Genomic DNA, 24,254 nt, shown 5'->3' on the forward strand with positions numbered 1-24,254 from the left:
GACCATGTCCATCCCTTTATGGCCACCATGTACCCATCCTCTGATGGCTACTTCCAGCAGGATAATGCACCATGTCACAAAGCTCGAATCATTTCAAATTGGTTTCTTGAACATGACAATGAGTTCACTGTACTAAAATGGCCCCCACAGTCACCAGAGCTCAACCCAATAGAGCATCTTTGGGATGTGGTGGAACGGGAGCTTCGTGCCCTGGATGTGCATCCCACAAATCTCCATCAACTGCAAGATGCTATCCTATCAATATGGGCCAACATTTCTAAAGAATGCTTTCAGCACCTTGTTGAATCAATGCCACGTAGAATTAAGGCAGTTCTGAAGGCGAAAGGGGGTCAAACACAGTATTAGTATGGTGTTCCTAATAATCCTTTAGGTGAGTGTATTAAAGTCCAGGAGTTTCTAATTTAAATTAAAATCAACTTATTTGTGGTGAAAAGGTTCCACATGCAAAAGACACAAAAGAGCAGGGAAGACTGAATCATGCCTCCATGTGTGCTGACTCAGTAGGGATTTTATTAAATTAGAAGAGTTGATCTGCAGGAGAAACATAGGATATTTAAAAGCAATAGCTACAGAATGCCTGAAAGCCTCACTGCATTATGTTCTGTACATTTTTTATATTTTGAATTGTCATCTGCTGCCTGAATTTTTGGTTTCCCTTTACTTAAATGAAGACTTTTTCACCATAAATTGAGGCAGAAAAGGCAGAAATTGGTGCAGAAATTTTCACCAGAATGCAGGAAATGAAGTCTTCAATGCTTACAAGACGCTCCATTTCATTTGAGTCCCCTCTACCATTGAAACAAAACCAATGCTCTTGCATTTCAAGAAATACCCTATAATACAAGAAAATAGTCTCTGGGTTGACACATATTTTATGGAGGGACACATATAGGTGTGATCTTCCAATTTAAGCTATGATGTTGAGGCTGACAAGTATGCTGATCACACTTATTCTTTGTTGACCCTGGTTACTAACTAGCCTGTTCATCTATACATGCTAAAATTGGGAGTTTGACTGCAGAATGTTTAAAACAATTCATTAAAATAGAGCAGTGATGACCCTGCCCCCCCCACGCCCAACTTTTTAGGGTTGGGCATGTGGGGGCAGCAATTTAGAATCTCGCCTAGGGCTCCAACATTTGCAACACCTTTGCTCTTGAGTTTTTAATAAAGCCTAAGAAATTAAACTATCTTCCGAACTCTTTGTACCGAGTACCTCTCTTATTAGATACACATGCAAATTCAAAGCTTGTCAGGCCCGCCATGTGTTTTGGGGGAAGTCGCCCTCAACTATAGCCACAGTACACTGAGATTACGGTGAAAAGCGGTGAAAAAGTTTGACAAGTGCATAGTACATTATGTTGACAGCAACAAAAGTATCAAATTCCTTTTATATGTACACTGCCAATAAAGCAGATTGTAATCATGTAAATGTTGTAGCTCCCACACAGAAGCAGTCACTTATCCATCAAGCACTCTGTCTGCAGCATAAAAAATTTTTTTCAATAGTTTTTCAGCCGTGCAACCACAAGCAGGGAAAATATGTAGCCTTGAAATACAAAAGCAGAAAATACTTTCATAATATGGTCAAGTGTCTATTTTGTACATTTTTCTTGAAACAAGTCAAATTTTCTCCTGCATGCAGCACTTTAAGTGTCTTTCCTTTCCTTTTGCTTGTCTCACTCTGTGGCCTATGTTTCTATCTGTTTGGCTAAGTGTTTTGTCACTAATGCTGGAGACAGGTCATCAACTTGGGGAAACATAAACATACAAAGACGGTGATACGCTCTCACACACACACACACACACAGACAGAGACAAGCAGAGTGTCTCAGCGACGGCTTTACGAGTCTCCCGCTGTCGCTTTAGTCTAATCCTTGCCATTTTAATGGGCTTCTGGCTTCCTCTAAAAGGGAAACCTTTGGCTAGGAGCGAGACTGAAGCACTACATCTTGCATTGTCTTGACTCTCACCTGAGAAGTTCCTCAAATTCCTCTGCAGAGATAGTGTGTTTGTGCTTTAGCGCATCTATGTGTGTTTTTTTGGGTGTATATTGTATGTGTGTGTGTCAAGATCCGGGCCCTTAATCTGTGGTGGTGGTGGTGATGATGACCCAGTTTCCCCCTCCCTCCATTCAGCTGTCGGTCGCCAAGGAGATGCTTCCCTCTCATCACTGAACGTAACCATCGGGATGCTGACAAAATTTAGTCCATCTCCAACACACACATACACGCACTCAATCTAAAGATGACAGCGTGAATACAAACACTTGTTTTTAAAGTTTTATAGCGTTATTGTGATTTGGAGTTTTAAAGGAATGTTCCCCTCCTTCGTGCTCTCTTTCTGCCTTTCCCTATGTTTTTCTCCATCCGATAGTTGAAAAAGAAAGCAGCACTTTATTGCAAATTCATGCAAACTAATCCAATCATGCTTCGTCATCATTACTTCATGAAACACCTGTTCTTGAATTTGCATGCAATTGCAAAGTTTTGCTTTAATGTCTAATGATATCGGCAAACATGTAGCACAACAAGGCAGGAGTGTTTCTGTTTTGGCCTCTATTTTCTCTCTCACACACACCTGACTGAACGCCCACCCTCTACTGGAACCATGTACAGAGATAAAATCAAAGTGAGAGTGCAACTCTGATATTTCTCGCCTCATTTACAAGATCTGACTTCTGTCAGTACAGATGGCTTAACCTACACACACCTACACAAACACACATATACCCACACAGCTACACACCCATCCCCCCTCCGCCCCCTCCATCCAACAATTTATCCGACGAGCTGCTAATCCCGCTGGCCCAGATTTGGTCTGCAGTCTGCTCCACATGATGTTGTGTTGTCATCGTCATCCCAACAACTGCACACACACCACACCCCAATCTCAAACACACACACACACATATACACCCCCACCCCACCTCCTCCGAGGCTGCCTGCCTGGATCATGTGACCTCTTCACGAGTCATGTGACTCAGAAGCTTGTTGCACCTGTGACCTACTGTACTGAACTCCAGCACACGCCGGCAGCAATGTGGGATAAGAGCCTCTTCCATCTACAGTTTTCAAGCACACCATGAGTCACTGTGTGGAGGAAATGCAAATCAGGGTGGGCACATCATCATCATCTTCATCACCATCGTCACCATCATTGCTCCAGGGGAGACAGGTGAGGGAGAATGGCAGTCTATTTTTTTGCCTGTGTTGGCTCGTTGTCATCAGATGTATGACTGTTTGCAAGTGCCGGGGATTTGAGATGACTCCCGCCTCGGAGCTTTGAGCATCGCTTGCGTCGCCATGGCAACAGGTCCTCTCGACGACGACTGACTCTGACACATCAGGGTAGCCGTTGGGCTTTGCTTATAATGCTCACATGCAAAAGACAAGCATGCTGTATCCTAAATATGAAAGCAAATTCTGAGGCTTGGGAGGTGGGTATATTGAAGACGTGCATACATATAGTAATAAAACAAAATAGAAATGGATAACAAAATAATATTTCGAAACATTATAAAACCACCATACAAGGAGTAAGAAACATAAAATCACTATCAATAAGACAGAAAAAAGGGCAGAATTATGAAACAAAGACAAAAACAAATCATTATTTCTAGTGTTGAAGGCAAAAGAATGATTTTGCCAAGAGGAAACTGCCTGGACGGCAGGTTGTAGGTTTCTGTGATATAGTTTGGCCCCATCGCATCCTAAAAGTGATCAATAAAACCACAAAAATCTATTTAGAGACCACAGGAAGATGAAGAACAGATGCTGGAGAAGTTGGAGATGAGAGAAAACATTTTGACTCAGGCCGGAGAACAATGAATGGTTTTGCAGTAAAACTACATAAAAGCGAGGGTCACATTCTTTAAATTGCTAAAAGTGTTGATTAATGCTGGGAATATTCTCTGACTGTGAAAGTTAAGGCTGAACAATGCTAAAGAAAGATGGTATAATTCTCCGCAACTTTAACTTCTACTTGTCTGCCAGCCTCCCCCCGTACGGTAGTTGTACCTGAGCTCCACACACTGTACCTGCACACCTGCTCCCTCATCAACACCTCAGTATATAAACCTGCCCCTTTTCCACACTTCCTAGATTGTCTTTAGTGAAACTCAGCTTAAAGGCCAGGTCATACCAGCATTTAAAATGGCAAAATCTTTTCATTTGAATGGAAGCATCATGTTCAACAGTTGTAAACTTTAGCTTCTGAATTTGCACCACTGATCAATAGCAAGTTGTCTTGACAATACTGACTTTTGGGGGTACAGAGAGTCAGAGAATCCAAAATGGAGGAAGCTAGTGTAGCTTATTAGCTGTGTTGCAGCAGCAAGTGTTAATTTGACTCCTCTCATTTAGAGCATAACTTGCTCCACAACAAACACATGGTTTGTAGGCAGTTATGAGGTACAAACATGTCTTTTAAAAGAACAGTTTGAACTTATTATCCTATTAGCAACCTAGCTAACAAGGTTGCTAACAGAAGGCTCGCTAGCTCTGTGAGGGTTTTTCTCCCTTCAATAACTCTTTGTTGAATAAAACAATGTACAGTCCTGAGAACAAAATGCTAGTACTGAGTTAACGGCACAATTCAGAGAAAACGGAATGCTAAAGACTATAGCTAATGGAATTTTAGCTTAAGGCAGCCAATTCCAAATTCACAAAATGTCAGGCTTTAACTGACTCTTAGGATGTAAAGATCAACAGCAATGTCAATGTCAGTGCTGATGCAACTATCAGCTAATTTAAAACTTTTGAATCAGCTGCCCCAGAGTCAAATCAACTGTGTGAGCGAGCAGACAACTCTCACATCAACACTTGTCAACTCCTAATAATTAACACTGAAAAATCAACACTTGTTAATGCAGCAAAATCTGCTGTGCAGTCCTGAGCTTGAAAGTTTTCTGAGGCTTTTGGCAACAAAAAGTGTGTTTCTCCTAGTGTCCAGTTTTCATGTATTTTTATCAGAGATACACAGCATTACATAAAAACACACACACTGAACTGAATGTCGTGTTTATTCATACCGTTTTCTAACTAGTCTAAAAGTAGTCAAAGATTTAACTAAATACTGTTTGTGCAAAATGTGGGTATCAGCAGCTCCAGACTAAAAATATCAGATTTCAGCAACTTGCAAACTAAATATATATAAATATTTAAAAACCCAGTAATTATGGTTTGTATTCAGCTATCCCCAGACTATTATTGTGACACTACTGCTCCAGTTTAAGTGGTATGCTGTTATTCTAATCAGGTCAGTGGATCGTTCCACTTTCGCCTCTTTTCCAGCCGAGTGATCATTTATTCCTTCAGAATAAAACAATCCTTTAAAATCAGCAGGCTTTGAAGTCTGTCTGCTCGACTGCTGTTGCACTCAGTATCCATTCTGCGGATCAACGCATAGCAAATCCACAGGAGAGGATGCAGGAGGATATGGGTTTCCACATACAGTCAAGCGAGAGACGAAGAGAGCACAAAGAGAGAGAATTCACGAAGGAGGAAGCATGGGGGCGGGAGGGGGGTCAAAAGAATAATGATGAAAACAATGAGCGGGGAGATGATGAGACGAGCAGATGAAAGACGGGACGATGATGCTGATGATGATGAGACTAAAGCAGCAGTTTGGGGAAACAACAGGCAAAATGGGGGAGCTGAAAGAAGAGAAGTTTCCAATAGCCCCTGCAGAAAAACTGCTCCAGTTCCCCATCGCAGTAAATCATGTCACTTGGCTACATCCTGTCTGTTCTCAGCTTCTCACCGGCCTGAAGGCGATAAACAGCCCTGCTCTGCCTTATTGGAAACAGATGTTCTGAATGGGAGAGAGAGAGAGACAGAGACAAAGAGAGAGAGAGGGAGAGAGAGAGAGAGCTGTAGAGGAGGGGGGTAGGGAAGAAAAGTAACGGATAGAGGTAGAAATGCCTGAACAAATTGGTAGCTTTGGATTAGTGGCCTCATGAGATCAATCTGCATGCTACTGGTTTCAGGTCATTAGATAATGCTGAATTTATGCCAATACATTCTGGTCTTCCAAAACAAATGTTTCTATGATCTCAAGCTTCACACCGGCCAATCACAACAGTAAGCAAGGACTTGCAAACTAGCCACATGACTGTGAAGTAACAACATCAACATCTGTGCACCCATTAATTTATACAACACATACACATCCAGGGTATAACCTTGGTTTTGTATATTCCTTCCTGTTCTGCTTTGAATTATATTTTTACTTTACACTTTGAAGGAGAACCAAAGCCTGTATTTAGTTTCAACATGTTGTCCGTTGCCACCCAGATCCAAATGGCATTGCTGTAAATCCCAAATAAAGGTGTAAACACAAACCTAATGTATTTTAAGATCACCTGATTTAACAAAGCTTAGGAAACACAAGAAATGTGCAAAACCCTGCATGACATGCATCCACATCTACACAGCAGCAATTGTCTTCCGTTTTCAGCTTTGTCCAGCCTGTTTCATAATACACAGTGAGGGAGTGGATCATTCCCTCTAAATCCAATCAACATCAACTCTCACATGAGGAGTTGACGTGGGGAGGATGAGTGTTTTCTACAGTCAGGACAGCTCACAGTTTACCTGGCAAGAGGAGACGTTTTCCTGAAAATATCCCAAATGACTGACCATGAAACTGCAGTATATGGCTGAATTTCTGTGCACAGACAGGTAAAACAGGCGCAACACTTTAGGAAAGGTCTGGAAACACATGTAGTAATCTGTGTAGTTTGTCAAGAGCTTGCTCCTGTCTTAATCTTTAAAAGCTGTTAACCCTGGTATGACCAGTGCAACACACACACACACACAAATATATCAAACATGTGCTATACTTCATCTTTTTCAGGCTTGATGACAAGCTGCACTTCATAACACATATTAATGAACTGACTTATAAGCAAAACTGGCATTCTTCTGCAGAAATAAGACATGTATTACCCAGAACTGCAGAAAGCAAATTGTTCAGTCAACTTTTTTGTACGATATGGACTATGGTGATCTAATTTATATGCACTCTCCTGCCTCTACTGTGAAACCTCTCGATGCAATTTATCATTTCCCCTTATAAGTTCATAACTGGGGATGGCTTTAGAACACATCGTTGTATAGCATATTATATGAGAAAGTTGAATGACTGTCACTGGAAGAGAACTATAGGTCATCTTCACGCCACACTAGGACCCAAGACTATGTGGTCCTTGAACTTGATCATGTTAGTACTGAGACTGGGAAACTAGCTCTTAAATACTCTGCTCCACACAGGTGGAACAATCTGCAGAAGGTTGCAAAATTAGACAAGTTAATCCCTTTTATTAATGAATTTAAATCTCCTTTGACATAGAGCCGTGTGAATGCGTGTTTTCTTTGAATTGATGTTATCCCTTATGTTGATGCCTTTTTGTTGATGTAACTTGGTGTACTTTTATTGTTTTATATGTAATCAGATAGATAGATACTTTATTGTCACTGTATATAAATATAAAACGAAATGCAGTTTGGAGCAAACCATTGAACATAGCAGCTTTAAAAATAGTATTTATCAATAAGATAATAAGAATATCGATAAAATTGATTGCATAAAAGAATCAAATGAAGCAATAAAACAAAGATTAAAGTGCATGGGCAAGGAAAGCATGATAAGTTAAAATGAGGCAATAAATACATACAGGAATAGTGCCTACATCACATCTTTAAATCCAACTGGTCCTGGCCTAGCTTCCTTGATAAAGTGCATTTCAGTGTGCATTGTTCACAGTTTCGCATAAATGATCAGGGTGCCCTTGTAAAAGAGTTTGCCCTCAGTGGCTCTCCCTGTTAAATAAAGGTTATAAAATATAATAAAAAATAAAATACTGCACAGGGCTACATGTTGGGTTTTTTGTTTGTTTTTTCTGCTGCTGGCACAGTTTGACATTAATCAGTCTAAAACAAGGCACACAGTGTTACAGCTGCAGATAATCGTGCACGAGCGCGCTGGCACGCTCAATTTGAATGCATAGGATCCCATGATGTCCGAAAAGGATAATGTTGCTATTAAGTGACAAAAAGGGTGCAAGGAATTCAGAGTGCAACGGAGAAAGTTAACAGACTGGGGTGGTCACACTGCGTTTGAGATTATTAACTGATTAGCAGACATGCAAACTCAACGACACTGCATCACACGCAGCGCACGCGACCAGAAAACGTCCCAGAAGAAAGACAGAAGACGGACAGCATCCAGATGTCAAGAAGCCAACTAAAAAGAAACGCATCTAAAAGTGACCCTTGGTGAAACGAAAATAAGCAGAACAGGAACAATGTAGAAAATAGTTCGCCTACCCATTTCGTCAGCTCCCGTGGAAACTGGCCCTGAGACAAAAAGTGAGAGAACTCCCAGATGATGGCCACAGGTTGTTTGAAGGGGGGCTGTGTGCAAACGACTGGACGTCCCGTTTTACATTCGGGGTGGGGGCGGGTGGAGGGTGAGGGGTGACGTCACGGCTACAAATGGATCAGACTTCATTAATCCAGAACACACTGCAAGTGTCCTTATTGCTCCTCCAAGCTTATGAAATATAAAGGACAGTATTGAACTGCAAGGACAATGTCTTTATGTAGAGGGCATTGTTAACCAAAGTGCTGTAAGGAGCTGTGTTATTTATTTACCTAATTACTAAATTTCCACATGATATTTGCTACAAACTTATGATGACAATTTTATATGCATAATAAGGATTTACATTAACTGAACGTTTCAAACCTTTTTGGCTTGCCAGTCAAAAAAACTGTCCGGGGCCCCATCTCATGTTTCACAAGTGCATGAGTTGTTAGCCAAAGAGAAGTTTCTCGTCTAAACCTCACCGATGGTTTCATTTCAAAAACAGTTTGAAGCTTAAAGAGATAAAAGTATCCAATATTTCACAAAGATTATAAAAACATCCCAAAAAAAGGTAACATATTCGTATAGATTTGTATAGAACAAGTATGATTTCTTCTTCTCCGATTAACCACCTCATGTCCCCTCAGATTTATCTGAGGACCCCTAGGTTAGGAACCCCAGGACTGAACTACCATACTGTATATGAAGTGGCTCCACCTCCAGCAGCTACAACAGTACAATTCTGATTACACATTGCTGCATGATTATTAACAATCAATAATGTCATATAGGTGGCGATGGAGCAGTGGATAAGACATGTGCCTTTGGTGTGAGAGATCCGGGTTTAATTCCCACTGTAACATCCACCAATATCCCTGAGCAAGACACTTAACCCCTAGTTGCTCCAGCAGTGTGCAACTCTGACATATGAATTGTAAGTCGCTTTGGATGAAAGCGTCAGCTAAAAGAATAATTGTAAAATGTATAAATATATAATATGCTGTATCTCACAATATATCAATTCTTTAGAATGAGTACTTTTAATTTTAATAATTTAAAATATGTTGTGCTGATAATACTTTTAGATTTTTCACTTATGTACATTTTGAATGGAGGTATTTTTACTGCATTGGTCCTTTTTACTTAAAGGATCCAAGTACTTCGACCACCAGTTTACACAAATGTTATGCCGACACCAGATACCATACAATATAGTACCAAATAATTTGAATACTGAATATACACTACAGTTCATATAGTGAGTACTCTCACATTTTATGTCAATGCAGGAAAACCTTTTTTGTGGTATAATTTGGCAAAGGCATCTGTCAAACTGAAACTTTCAAGTCTAATAATGTTACATTAAAACAGTATTTTGCCCAAAAGCTTAATAGCAGTTATGTAATCAAGAGCCAGAGTCCCATTACACAGAAAACTAAGAAATCACCAGTGACAAAGCAGGTTTGATCCAGACATAAAAAAAAACTTTATTATAAACAGTTTATTTTAAAATACACATCCTCTGTCTAAAATTAAACAAAAAAAAAAAGTGCAAGATGGTGAAAGCACAACATAAAACAGAATAGTTCCTCCTGAGGAACCACATGAACGGCTTTGAACCTGATGAAACGTCAGAATCAGAGAGGCACAGTTTAGAAATAACAACAACAAATCACTCTTCGTGTGCGTTAAAAAGTGGAATATCAGAAGCAGCCATGCGGGAACGCTTCTAAATTTGAACAGAGGAAGTGGGGTTGAAAATGTTTCTGCGGTTAAACCAAGTTGACAGGCATAAGAGGAGCTATTGAAGCATCTAACATCACCAAACTACAGGGTAAACAAAAAATGGATTAGGGGGACACACGCAAGCACGTTTGAATGTATTTACATCACCTACAAGGTCGGTTTCACTGTACCTCGGCTCAGTCCTCAGTTAAAAATAACTTTCAAAAAATTCAACATTATGTGCAGCATCAAAATCACAAGTATCCATTTGGAGCAGCAGCTGACAGGTCAGTGACATTCACGTCTGGCTAAGCAGACATTCAGTTAATTCATGCAACTTTTCTGTGCTTAAAATAACTTCTAACCTTCGGCTAACCCAAACCATTAGCTCTAACATGAGCAGTGTTGACAGCCACCATTCATTACATGACAAAGCTGTCGTCTCACCGAGAGATCAGAGCAGGGATTTCCTCCAAATCAAACAGTTTACAGCTCCGCCCGCAGCCGTCACAGCTTCAGTGGTATAACGGGCCAGTACTTGGGCTGTTTGAGGTCACAGTTTCTGTCGAAAGTGAGCTGCATTGCCGCCTCCATGGCCAGGATCTTGGCCGCGTCTTCGCCGTACAGCTTCTTCATCTCGGCCCCACGCCTCTCGCCAGGCCGCTCGGAAGGAGGAGCCGAGCTGCTTTGCCAGGAGACGGCGTGCAAGTCCTGGTCGGCCGGCACGTAGCTGTCATGCTGCTCAGCCTCCATCTGCTGCTGCTTCTCTGCAAGGACAGGAGCACACAGCAGGCCGTGTCTCCACATTAAACTCACTGAAACTATGATATCTGATTACAATTGTACAGCAAAGCAAATTATTACTGATTATGTGATGGACATGGGAGAAATTTTGGAGACTCTAGACCTAAATTTTTTTTGACAGTTTTTAACTGTTTCCTAACTCTACACCCTGGTTCTCTTACTCAGCTCCTCTCTGTGCTTCTCTGTCTGGGCGAAGTACTGCCGGAGCTCCTCGCTGATCTCCATGTTGCTGACGTCGCATTCTATCTCGCTGTCTGAGCTGCTCTCCTCGTCCCTGTCCTCTGCGTCTTTGCTGTCCCTCTCCGTGGCGTGCCAGTCTGCGTAGCGCCGGTGGCTGCTGGGGTACGGCTCCTGGTAGTCTGGGCCGTAGGCAGCCTCGAAGGCCTTTCGGTATGCACGCCTGTGCCTCTGGTGCCAGGCCATCACCTGCTGGTAGTGCTGCCAGTAGCGGCTGTACACAGGGCTGGAAAACCAGGACATCACGGTGTTTATGTCCTCCTGCTGATGAGAAGAATCAGTACAGTTTCATATTGTATATCATTAGTCTCACACTTTAATTGTTTGTCACGAAAGATGACGCTGGTAAAATGGCTTTATATTAATTTAACAGGTATACTGGGCACTTTAGCACACTGGGATTTGAACCTAAGAGAGCAGGGATGAAAATGTTCTGTATTTTCAATGTATGTGTCTCTTTCTGTAGATATAACTGCACAACACCACAAAATTAGGTAGGTCCTTGAAGGGCTCAGTAGACCAAGATCTGCTGCTGATCTATGTTGCAGTCCCACTTCATTTAAGGTTATAATGTGTTACTATACCATCATGCCCAGTACACATTTAATGTATCATCAGTAGCACTGAAGCTTAAGACAGGAAGACTTCCTTACCATGATTGGAGATGCCTGCAGGTCAGTGAATGCCCCTGCTAACTCTGCTAACCTGCTAATCCAGAAAGACACGGGGTTACTAATAAGAACAAGAAGTCGGTAGGTTAAACAATATCTACTTCTGTTAAGATAAAGTACCACACTACAACACTACAGCCTAACTTCATGGGTTCAGGCACAATGAAAGACGCATGCTGACATCTTCAAAATAAAAATGGATGCGCACTAACGTTACGTGCCCGACTTCAAGCACCACGAAGAGCAACACGGTGCGACTAAACCTCCGTGTTCATGCATGTAACGTCAACGTAAAGTGTATTTACATGCTGAATCCCTCTCATTTGCACACGTTTACCTGTGTGATGGCAACTTGTTTATCGGCTCGCGGTGCTTCCTCTGACAAATTTTCCCAGCATTCTTTGAGGTACAGCAACATGAACGCTGACTACGTGGCGCCACCCGGTGGACGATGTGCAGGTATGCAACGTATTCAGATGGTGGTATGACGTATTCACTTGGTCAGAATAAAGACACACACCTGTGAAATAGCTTTGTAGGAGTCATGTAGGCGATGATATTATTGTTGAGCACGCCTTTTTGGTTATGTAAGTATCACCTGTTCATCAATTGGGGGGGCAAATTGCTGACCGCTTTTTATACTGTTTATGGCATTGACTTTATTGCTGTTGGACGCTTGTATGTCTGTGAAACAGTTTGGGGCCTGTTGGACGCTGCGTGGACGCTATATGACCTGGATATACCTGGAATAAACAATCAAACGCAGCCACTGGATGTTGGGTTCTTGGACAGTCAACAAGATGGGCAGGTAGATGATTCTCCCCTGCTCAGCCTCTCTGGTGGGCCTACTACATTTATGTTTTTAGATAGTCTCCTATAAGCTTGAAAGAATAAAATTCTCCAGAATTTCCAGTTCTTTCTCATCCCTCTTCATTACACTTCATTTGTGTATCTTAACATTACAATTAACTCACAAACTTGACTATTAGCCTATGCAAACTTTTCATGCAACCTCCTATCCTACTCAGAAAAATGAGGGAACCATGTGATCAAAGGTGAAGTTCAGCCTCCTTATAGTCATGGAAGTAGCAAGACTTTTTTTGATTCAGGGAATTTATTTTAAATTAGTATTTAGAATGTTTATCATAGATTTTTATCTAAAGTTAAGTATAAAAAAAAAAGTAATTTGACTTCACAGTTAGACATCAGGCCAGACATCTCAATTCTGTTGTAAAACATTTGCTAAACCACTTGTCCATCAGATATTTGGATATCTGGTTTTAGTTTTTGATTTCCAAATAGTCAAAATGCCAAAATGTAACATTGTGTGGGCAAGAATTGCACTGCGATATGCAAGGGAGTAGTATGAGCAGAATAGTTAGGCACGAGTGTTTGAGTGCTGTGAGAGTGTATATCTGGGTCAGGGTTTGGCTTCAGGCTTCAAAGCTTTCAGAGGAAACGCAAAAAGACAGATGTGCCTTTTCAAAACACATCTCCTCCTACAGTGCAGTGCGTTGTTTGAATGGATGTGTTAACACAATAGAGTACAAAAATAAAAGTAGCATTTTCTCTATTCCAGAACATGAATTTTTGAAAGTATGTTATTGTTTCCTGGAATATATCCTCAGATTGCAGTGCAAATATTCATGAAACAATGTTTTCTATGTATACATTATTTAATAATTGGATTCCCAGTGCATTGTGGACAATGTATGCTATACTTTATTATGCATCTTATATTTTCTCCAGGTATAAAATCATCTTGATGATATATGAATATGGCTGTCCTTTTCTCTTTAATATACAGATACAGAGTTTGCAATGATTGGTGATGCATGTATTGACAACAGGAGTATCAATAGACAGAGGATGCACACACTTAAATACTGTTACACATCACACAGGTCACACAGTACAGTTATCTCTACTACTCCCTCTGCTGGTGGACCTCACAGAGAATGCTGTTATTCTGAGCCTTCCAACCCACAGTATTCGTCCCCTATGGTGTAACATGTGTGGGATGAATTGGTCTGTCTGTCACACATCTACATTATATGTGATCTAGCTCTCTACTTTCTAATAGTTGGGCTAAAGAAGTGTAACCAGTATAAGATACTGTTGTCAACATCATTACAAGGAAGCAAGAGTGAGCGCCACAGGGTTAAAACCGCAACACCCAGACCAGAGATGAAAATAAGAGCTGTTATTAAAGCTGTGGTTTCTGTTATGTACTCCCCTTCCTTATGTGGGAGTGGTTGATGTCACACAGCTCAAGTCAAAGAAATTTTCATGTCAAGTCAGACATGGGCCTCTTTAGGAGGTACATGCTGAGCACTCTGCTGATGTTGAAAAGCCAACAAAAATTATCTGTGAATAAGATCTTGAATACAATCAACATGCAAATGTGTTGGCTCAGGGTTTAACACTGCCACATCTTGTTTCCATCACTAGAAGAGTCCTTAGCCATGCCCCTGTATATGTCCCACTCTGGCGGACAGTGTCTTCTTGCTACATACTTTATATTTAACTAAATACGTTATTAAATAAAATGCAACCGTATAAAGGGTTATGTTTATCAATGGTAGCTGACCACAACAGTTGTCAGTCACCGTCCGATGATATTGCTTCACACACATCATCTTCACATGTGTCTCACGACTTACAGATGCATGACCTAGTTTCATTCTCCAGCTACGTGAATCTATTGCTGCATTTTAACCACAGTCCTGAAACGTTCAGCTGTGGCCACTCTTATCTCCTTTATGCAGACGACGACAACAACATTAAAAAAAAGCCAGCATTGGTCTGCATCTTTGATAACCTGTTTACCTGGTTCCATATCCTGTAAACTAATCTCTGTCTGCCTGTCTCTGTTGTAGTTTCAGTCACTATATGGCCTTTTCTTCTTAATCTTTGTCTGATTGACCTCTTGTTGTTGCTCTAATCGATTTGGAAAAAGTCTGGGCTCCCAGGAATCTTTCAGGACGTGTCTTCATCACGACTGTTGAAATGTAGCCCAGTGCCGCGGATGGCAACACGACCTGGCCCAGATCTGGGAGGAGATCCCCCAGTCTAATATGATGCAGTAAAAGTCAGACTGATAACTGTTTACAGTTTTTTAGGATTGCTTACACACTAAAATTAAAAGTAGTACACTATTAGCAAAACCTTACACTCAAGAAGCAAAACATCAGCCCATATTTGCACAACTATAAGCACATTGTCAACCTCACACTTCTTGCAAAACTCTACACACAGTGATTTGCAAAACACTAAACACACTTAACATACATTACACACAAAAATCTATCATGAAGTCACTTCCTTGCAATACCAAAGCACTGACTGTCAAATTACCGCACCGTCCAACCAATTGGTTCAACACAGTCATCAGGTGTGCAAACACTTGTTTGCTTAATTGTAGACACACCAATCAGGTGTATAAGCACTATAAAAAGCAGCAGGTGAGTTCATCGGTCTTCAAGCACAATGGAAAGAGTCAGAGAAAGAGTAAGGCGAGGAGGAGGAGGAATCAACAGAGGAATCAACAGAGGAAGAGGAAGAGGAAGACAAGAAGGTATTCAAAGAGGACCGAATCTGACAAATGAGATCCGCGCAACACTGGTTGACCACGTTGTCAACCACGTCCTGACGCTGAGGGAGGCTGGACTGCGAGTACAGCCAAATCTAAGCCGATACACAGTGGCAAGTGTGATTAGAACATTTCGACTGGAAAATAGGTATTGTAAAAATATATCAAAAACATCTGCACGGTTTCAGTAACTGCTTACAGTACTGTATTCTATGCACTATCAGCACTTCTGTTACCTTTTCCTGTGAAATTACTGTACTATTGTATACTGTTTTTATTTTTCTACATAGGATTGAGGGTCTGGAACGACAAGGGGGAAGGCCTCCTATGTTCACAGAACAGCAAGAGAGGGAGATAGTAAACACGGTTTTGGCCAACAATGCTATAACACTCAATCAGCTCCAAGCTAACATTGTCATTAGCCATGCAAGTTTCAACGATATCCATCAGGTCTCAACATCAACACTGGCACGCATCCTAAAAAAAAAACATATTCAAGTGAAGCAAATTTATCGAGTGCCTTTCGAGCGCAATTCCGAAAGGGTGAAACGACTGTGGCATGATTAAGCAGAGATATGTATTCACTTTAGCAGGGTGATCTTGCATACTGTCTCATAATCTTTTACTGTACTGTAATATGTATACTAGATCTAGACTGAACTACACAATTTTGCCTGACACTGTTCTTCAGAGAGTTTTACGAATGGATGGAGAGGAGATCCAGCATGAGTTCATTTACGTAGATGAGGCTGAGTTCAACCTAACGAGAACACGAAGGAGGGGAAGAAACATCATTGGCCACAGGGCTATAGTCAATGTCCCAGGGCAACGTGGGGGTAATATAACACTCTGTGCAGCCATTACACAGAATGGGGTCCCCCATCGCCATGCCCATATGGGCCCTTACAACACAGCAGTCATACTTACATTCTTGGACCAATTGCACGACATAATAGCAGCAAATCAAATCGATCATATGCAATACATTGTTGTCTGGGACAATGTGTCTTTCCACCGCTCTGCTCTGGTTCAGAACTGGTTTCAGCAACATCCACATTTCAATGTCCTATATCTTCCACCATACTCTCCATTCCTCAACCCTATAGAAGAGTTTTTCTCATGGCGGTGGAAGGTAGGTATATGATCTCCGTCTCCAGGCTGAGGTACCCCTCATCCAAGCCATGGAGGAGGCCTGTGACCAGATGGAGGTAGCAGCAATGCAAGGATGGATTCGTCATTCAAGACGTTTCTTTCCAAGGTGTCTTGCTAATGACAACATTGCCTGCGATGATGAAATTCTCTGGCCAGATCCAGCTAGGCGAAGAGACAATGTCTAGTTTTTTGGGGTTTTTTTAAAGTAAACATACAGTACAATACGTAAAGTGACATTTTGTTACAGTATTATGAATCTCCATGTCAACATTTTGGGCGTGAGAAATAAATGAGTTTCTTCAGTCTGCAACATTGGTCTTGTGTAGTGTTTGGTGAATTTACATTATATTTGTACTTTGTTGATGGTAGCCTACTCTAATCATAGGGAAGTAGAAGTGCTAAAAGTGTTTTAGGTTTATCACAGCTGAGTGTAACTCGTGCAAACAGAGTATAGTAATGTGAAACGTGTGCGTTTCATATGGTAACAAAGTGTGGTTTTTAAACAGAAGTGTATAGTTTTTACAAGAGTGTTTAATTATGCAAAGGATCTGTAGTGTTTTGCTATTTGGGTGTGAGGTTGCGCTAATTGTGTGTAGTGTTTTGAAAACACGGGCCCTGTTTTGAAAATCGTGCTTAAGCAATCCAAAAAAACTGTAACATGGCAGGAAATAAAACGGCAAAGGATTAGGAAAAGTGCAAAATTAATATTAAAGATTGTCATTTTTGTGTCAAAACGTGTGCTTAGTCCTGCCTAACAAAGATAGGCCTTCCCCAAATACAAAAACTTGAATATGCCAGTAAAGTTCAGAAGCTGTTTTTAAAGGACGACAAAATGATAACATGAAAGGCATGAACACACAAATCCTTATTTTTTTGTTCCTTTTCAAACCAAAGTGTCACACCCTGCAGTATGTAAAGCCCGTCCTCAAACTGACGACCAACAATGACAACACAACAGTCACCAGTAACGATCACCAAAACATTCACAGGTTGGTTAGCTGTGTGCTGAGTACCAGCTGTGTTGTGTCCATAGTGAATCAGATATATCTTAGTCAAACTGACTTTGGACTTTTCCTCTGTTTTGAACATATTTTTGAAAAGACATGTCTCAGACTTTGTCCTGAGTCTCCCTGTCTCCTCAGCTCCTGCAGGTGATGGCCAGCAGCCGTCGGCCTGAGCACAAGTTGCATCACTGCCTTCGTTGTCCTGATAAAGGGCTTGACAACTTTGTGTTGCTTCACTCTCTAAATGCAGTATTCATCTGGCTATTCTTACTGGACAAGGTGAATATTTTAATTTTTTACAACGTGGCCTGCAACATAAATTATGGACTCATGGAAGTTTACTTGTTTTGAATTTGTGATGTTAAGGATAAGCATAACCCATGTCCGTCTGTCTGTCGGTCCATCCATCCATCTCATTCATAAAGTCCTTAACTCCGGGAAAAAAATTGCCTCTGGCCATTAAAATGTTGTCTGGCCTATGGAAATCTAATTTTGAAGTTCTGGCCATCCTCAACAAGTTTTTGAAAGTCGTTGCAGTGCATTGAATTTTCTTTGTTTTTCCTTGAAGCAGTGGCCCAAACTAGTCAATACCTGGATGTGTTTGGATTCCTATACAGGCTCTATAATGCACAGTGCAAACGCTGTTTAGCCAAAATTTACGTTTTTCTGTGAAACCAGTGTCAGAGATTCCACCTCGCCAACACCCCACAGTATCTAAAGTAAAAAAAAAAGTAGAAGCAGTCAAGGCCTACACTTCCTTTTAAGACACGTCTTTGAGGATACGTCTGCTTACAAGGTTATTTTGCACCTTTTTACCATCCCCCGTTCAGTATAGTTAACTGGTCTCTGACAGACCTCTACCATGATGGATCAATGGAAACTGCTGTTGGTCCTGCTTGTTTGTGTTTTGACACTGAAGGTACTGTACAGGAGAGTTTCATTCATTACATAGAATTTATGCTGTCTGTTTTTCAATTTGATAGAATTACAAGTTGCCTGTACTAACCACTATTTATTCTACCGTGCTCATTCTCATGCACTGGTTTCCTTTCATTACAGAGACTCTTGTGAAAAGTATTGGGAGAGAACCAGAATTTTTTTTTTTTATAAGTATAATCATTTATTTTATTCTATGCAAGTCTATGTATGTTCATGTGTCAGGCATTTGGCTGATTGTGACAAAATTCCTGTGACCATCAATTGATTGAGTGGAAATGTATGAGAGATCTGCTAAGAGACGAGAACTCACTCAACTCATTACACTTGCGTAGTAGCAGGTAGGACTTATTTCACTTCCAGACAAGTCACCAAGTCCCACCGTTCTCTTCAGACATCTTTTAAGAATATGTTTCCACTACTTTGTTTGTGCTTTGGTTTTTGGTTTTCACACCATAATCAGTCGCCTCGATTCGACAGAGAATGGTGTGACAACCAATTCTTCATGTCTGAAGACGTGTCAAAATTGCAGGAAGATGGCCGTGACTGAGAAGCTACAACCAAAATGTTTTACTGTATATGTCATACTGCATTTAGGGTACATTTATTGTCCATTTGAATGTATAGACCCACTGGGGGGGGGGGGGGGTTTTTGACAGTACAAAGATGTAGCACTGCTGTGTACCGCTCACCAGCCCTAAATATCTTGTTTACATCTGAGTACAGGATGGTTATCAGTGGGTTCATGTGTTTACTGCCACTGAATAGGAATAAAAGGATATTGTTGTATGGTATTGCAGTTCCTCTTTAAGGCAGGATGCTTAAAGTCATCTTCATAAAGAAACTGTTTTCGGTTGCTGTTTAAGAGTTTTAGTAATGTAACCTTGTCCGGTGACTTTAACTACTTTAGCTTAGTTTGGCCCACCGGCAGCAACGACATGCTCACAGTGTCACCAAGTGAAGCTGTTGATTCTGAGGGTCGGTGGTGTGAGTTAAGGTGAGGGGATTTCAGTCAGAGGTGATACCATGAAATGCTGAGGGTTCAGTATGACTCAGGTTTCCTGACTATAGTTAAAATGTGTCAACCTTTTTTCAACCTAATTTATACAGATATTACGTTACGATTTTAAATACCATTTCTAATATGGAAACCTTTTTTTAAAGGTTTTTGTTGTAATAATCGCTTGAATAATGACTGTATTAATCATATGTAGATGATTTATGATCCATTATTAATAAAAGGAATTTTTCAGTCATGCTGTGAAGACCTTTTATTAATGACTTTCTAACATTTATAACTGCAGACTTGATAGCTTATTTGACCTCTAATAGAGGTACCAGTAAAGCCATTGAAAGTTATTTATTATAAACTATTAAAGTCAGTAGTTAGTTTATAAATCTTTACAAAGGGCTTTGTTTTATATAGGCCAAAAATGACGCCGATAACCTCTACACAAGCCTTTATCAGCCATCAAGTGATCTCTACCAGACCACCTCCTCAGTGCACCAGCAACATGACACCAACTCATATCCAGTCAGCAGCAATACAGAGCCTGTCCGTTTGGAACAGGAAATCTATGAAAACATTTGAACCAAAAGGTCAAGATGATTGTTTAATAACTTGGACAGTGGCAAGTCAGTTGTTTTTGGAGATTTTGACCTGATCAGTATTTCCGGAACAATTTTAGAACATTCTGTCACGAGAGCCAAATGCAGACACGGGAAGATTTGTGCCCAGACTCAGAAACACCAAGCAGAGCACGATCACTTTTCTAGTTTTATTGTGAAAACACAAAATGTACAAACATATGATGGTTGGCAGGCAATGTCCAAAATAATCCAAGAAAGAAGACCAGAACAAAAGTAAACACTCCAGACACATGACACAGGCAGCAACACCAGGCACACTGACTGACAAAGACCGGGTAGCATTTTGTGGGCGTTCGGTACCCGAGTAAAAGCCTGTGATTAGGGTTTGCCAACAGAGCATGATTTGCTTGCTGTTTCGGTGTCTTAAGATGAAAGCAGAAGTCATCATGTCATGCACTTCCTTGAAAACACCTCACACCTGCTCCTCCAGCTCTACCTCTGAGAGCGCTGAGAGTTTGAGGTTTAGGTAGACAGAGAACGATGCAAAGGGGGTCTGTCTGTCTCTGTCCCTACAGTTCAATATACTGTACACTGCCAGCAGCAACTGCACTGTTGCTTAGATGTGTTGACCAGTATGGGTAGATGGAAACTGTGGTTTGTTCTGCTTCTGCTGCTCATGTTTCATATCGACAGCAAAGGTACCGTACAGGAACGAGTTTTTATGATGTGTAACGTCTCTGTTAATCTTTCTGTCTTTGGTTTAAAGAGAGAAACTGTTTGTTTTCTGTAATTTATCTATTCTAGTGCAATTTAAAATGTAGGTCATACATTTTACAAATACAGCACATGCAATCATTCTATTTCATACTGTATTGATTTTTGATTGTAATGAATTGATTGCAGAGGTTGGGCAGCTACTTGTGAAAAACATTGGGAGAAAACCAGATGTCACTCCACTATGCACCAATGAAACACAGAGTATCCTCACACTGATAGTATGTAAGATCAGAACAGAAAGGAGCAGGGGAGAAGAGTGTCGTCTGCTGTATCAACATGGACAGGACTTTGTACACGAATGTGATTCCAGGTTCACACTTATGAAGGAGAATCATACTGTGTTTCTGCACCTGACCAGTTTAACACCAGAGGACAGTGGGAACTACACCTGTGAGTGTTCACATCTGTATGGAACCGATATTCTCCATCTGAATATCACTGTGGAAGGTAAATGATTGATTGATTTTAGAACTTTGTGTTTCATACTTGATGCATTTCTCTGGTTATTTTCCTTTTCTGTGGTGAAGTTACGAATAATATCAACATCAGTATGTCTGTAATTGTTAAATCAAATCAAGCCTGCTTTATTTTGCAGGATAAAATAAAAGTGTAGTTTGATTAAGCCAACGAAACTACGTATAAAGCAAAATGATAAATGACAGCATCTTATTGTGTGTGTGTATAAACACCATTGCTACTTTTCTTTTTTCTTAATGATCTTTAAGAGGATGAAGACGACCGCAGATTTGCAGAAATACCATTTCCAAGTGCTTTAATTGGTGTAACTACGTTTATCGTTATAACTGGATTTATCCTGGGATTTATCCACAGAAAAAATCACCACAGGTAAGACACTGATATAGAGCTGACAGGGAATAAAATAATGCTACATCAGGGCTACGTCACATTTTGTTCCTACATGTGGGATACTATCACAATATAGAGTGAAGGAATAATTTGTTTTTTCCCCAACAGAAAACAACTGGAACTACAGCACAGTCATCAGAACACGGTAGTGTAAAAAAAATGTTGTACCCACTTTTTGTCTGCCATTCATTTTACTTTATTGTAATATATTTTCAAAACTATATGCACCTTTGCAGGAACCACAGGACACTGAGCCGTGTGGCACCTTCATACAGAAAGAGAATGTGCTTTATTCAGCTTGTAGTTTTGAAACTAGTATTAATTATTTACCCGAGATGACACAGATTTAAGGATAACTTTGTAGAGTTTAAATGATATATCCAATTGTAATCTACAATGTGACGCATGTTTATAGTAAGTGAAACTGGGCCTAACTATTTCACTCATTGGAGAGCATTTAATTCTAAAACCTAGCATATAGTAATTGTTTTGTATAATTGTATTCCTTTTTAATTTAATTTAGTAAAAGTAGCACATTGAATGTATTATACTATAAATATGTTATCCAGAATAAATGTTCTAATAAACGACTGGTTAAAACAAAACCTCCTTTGTTTTACTCCTGTTCTTTTAAGTATTTTTAACTGCTGTGTGATTTTAGAGAATATATAATAACTCCCCACTGCTCTTGAACACATCATCAGCGAAGTAACCTGGGTTTGTTGGATGTTTCAGGACTTTTAACATCAGACAGTCAGTTAATCAGGTGTTACTTTTACCTGACACCCAGCATCTCAGCTTCCTGCATGAACTTCCTGTCCTTACACAAATCTACATCGAGTTTTTCTCTGCTGTCTGCATGAGGTTGCAAATGATAAGCCCAGTATATCAAGCCCCATTTGTAACAAGGGTTGACTCTGATTATCACTGTTTTATATGACACGGCTAAAATGAACAAATCAAAGAGGAGCGATGCTGTACTGACCATAAGATTTTATTTCTTCATAATGGTCTGAAATGTGAAAGCTGCTACAGTATATATTCGGTACACGAAAAAGCTTTTTAACATTTTAATTTCTGTCCATTAGGAACAAAGTTTGTAGGCAGACATGTTTTGTGGAGGACTCTTTACTGGAAGATACTCTAATAAATTAATTGACAGTAAACGGGAAGAAACTTGGCACTTATCTGACCTCAATGACACACTACCAAATAAAACAAAACCAAATTGTGGCTTCATGGGTTCATCATCTTGATCTGTCGGAGCTGATTTGTAAAAATCAAGCCCGGATTTCTCCATTCTGTGTGCAGAACCCAGCAAGAAGATGGTAATTTAGGTTTTTACCCCCACAAACTCAAACTTTATTTAAAATCTTTATTTAAATGCTAAAATGTTTTGGAGATCAATCTTTTTTTTTGTCCCCTTTCAGACTGAATGTCCTGAAACAACCAGACAAACTAACAGCCATGAAGACATTCACATGGTGAGTTGCGTGTTTACCAGTTGCAGAAATAATCCACTGATATTTAAATAATTTACCTTTTGAACTGACTGATAACAATCACTGTGCCCATAATAAATCAACTGGGGATTTCATATGCTACTGGTTGACAAAATATGGAAAAAGGTCTCACTGATCTAGAGCTACTATTATTGTAAATAATCAAATGAGGAGGACATTTGTAGATTGCCTTGTTCACAAGTCCGCCTTAGGCTGGTTCAGTTCTCGTGTTTGCAGTTTGCACTACTCCCTTGCCTGTAAACATGCATTTGTCCAGTGGTAACGAGGTGCATGTTCAGAGAACTTGTTGCAGGAAGGAAATAAGATGCATCTTTTAGGAACTGTGCTTCACATTCTGTGGAAAAGCACTACAACTAAGATTTGCCTTGGTACAAAAAAGTGATAAGTGACTATACATCTAATTTTGATCAGTGACATGTCTTCCAAAAAAATTGTTATTGAATTTCCTCAAAGTAAGTGCTTAAATTTGTGCTGAATTAAATTAAAATTAATAATACTGCTTCAAAACAATGGGGAATGGGGAATTTGGCACAAATTGATGCATCCAGCGAAGCCAGTGTTAAAGGTTCACCCACAGAGAGTCTTAACTTGAAAATAGAAGAAGCATACTTCCTTTTGAGGACACGTGATTTTCAGCGCATATGCTCACATGGCATTTTAGATATTTTCAGATTTAGGTAGCAAAAGGGACTTACACATTGGAAAGGAACAGATATTCACCATCTGCATATCCCTGTAGAAATGTCTGATTTATTTTCTTGCTTTCAAACGTTCAGTATATTTGCACTCAGTGTGAATAAGTTATTTCCCGGCGTGCTATCATCATGAAGAATTTCAGTAGCAGATTGACCTGCCTTAACTGATATGATATATCAAAGTGTAGTCTGTTAATTTTGGAAATACTGTACATACTGAATTTAAAAGTTGATGTCTGTAGATGTGGTTTTGAACACTTCTTTGGCTCAGGTTATTTTCCGTTAACAGA

At 40.2% G+C, this 24,254-nt stretch overlaps 2 protein-coding genes and 1 long non-coding RNA gene across 6 annotated transcripts in view; 1 reads left to right on the forward strand and 2 right to left on the reverse strand.

Annotated features, from left to right (window-relative positions):
• The window catches only part of LOC123976281 (neuronal membrane glycoprotein M6-b-like), a 54,412-nt gene extending 45,985 nt beyond the window's left edge, over positions 1 to 8,427 (reverse strand). The window contains exon 1 of the mRNA XM_046058302.1: positions 8,352 to 8,427. Coding sequence (XP_045914258.1) covers positions 8,352 to 8,355 — 4 coding nt within the window. The 5' untranslated portion in view covers positions 8,356 to 8,427. The remainder of the gene's footprint in view (positions 1 to 8,351) is intronic.
• Positions 8,428 to 9,877: 1,450 nt separating this feature from the next.
• On the reverse strand, positions 9,878 to 12,295 carry gemin8 (gem (nuclear organelle) associated protein 8). 4 transcript variants are annotated; one of them, XM_046048559.1, is made up of 4 exons: positions 12,165 to 12,295; positions 11,811 to 11,869; positions 11,082 to 11,418; positions 9,878 to 10,883 (listed from the first exon to the last, which is right to left on the reverse strand). In XM_046048559.1, exons 1-4 carry the CDS (start codon positions 12,244 to 12,246, stop codon positions 10,624 to 10,626), a joined length of 738 nt encoding a protein of 245 aa, XP_045904515.1. In that variant the 5' UTR covers positions 12,247 to 12,295; the 3' UTR covers positions 9,878 to 10,623. The 4 variants fall into 4 exon arrangements, with proteins under 4 accessions (XP_045904515.1, XP_045904514.1, XP_045904524.1 ...); XM_046048558.1 differs by having other exon boundaries at positions 9,879 to 10,883; positions 11,082 to 11,421; positions 12,165 to 12,292; XM_046048568.1 differs by lacking the exon at positions 12,165 to 12,295 and adding an exon at positions 12,040 to 12,055 and having other exon boundaries at positions 9,880 to 10,883.
• Positions 12,296 to 21,237: 8,942 nt separating this feature from the next.
• On the forward strand, positions 21,238 to 21,885 carry LOC123970398. The gene is made up of 3 exons (XR_006824964.1): positions 21,238 to 21,326; positions 21,605 to 21,725; positions 21,855 to 21,885. It is a non-coding gene; the product is annotated as an uncharacterized LOC123970398 (long non-coding RNA).
• Positions 21,886 to 24,254: the final 2,369 nt, after the last annotated feature.

This window comes from Micropterus dolomieu, linkage group LG01 (assembly GCF_021292245.1).
Source record: "Micropterus dolomieu isolate WLL.071019.BEF.003 ecotype Adirondacks linkage group LG01, ASM2129224v1, whole genome shotgun sequence".
NCBI lineage: Eukaryota > Metazoa > Chordata > Actinopteri > Centrarchiformes > Centrarchidae > Micropterus > Micropterus dolomieu.

Bases quoted from the DNA above. Each gene is read 5' to 3' on its own strand.
- gemin8 (XM_046048558.1), bottom strand. From the start codon at position 12,246: ATGTTGCTGTACCTCAAAGAATGCTGGGAAAATTTGTCAGAGGAAGCA. The intron at 11,870-12,164 runs TAAACGTGTGCA...TGTCTTTCTGGA, and splicing joins ACAAGTTGCCATCACACAGG to TTAGCAGGTTAGCAGAGTTA. The intron at 10,884-11,081 runs GTAAGAGAACCA...CTGTCCTTGCAG, and splicing joins GAAGCACAGAGAGGAGCTGA to AGAAGCAGCAGCAGATGGAG.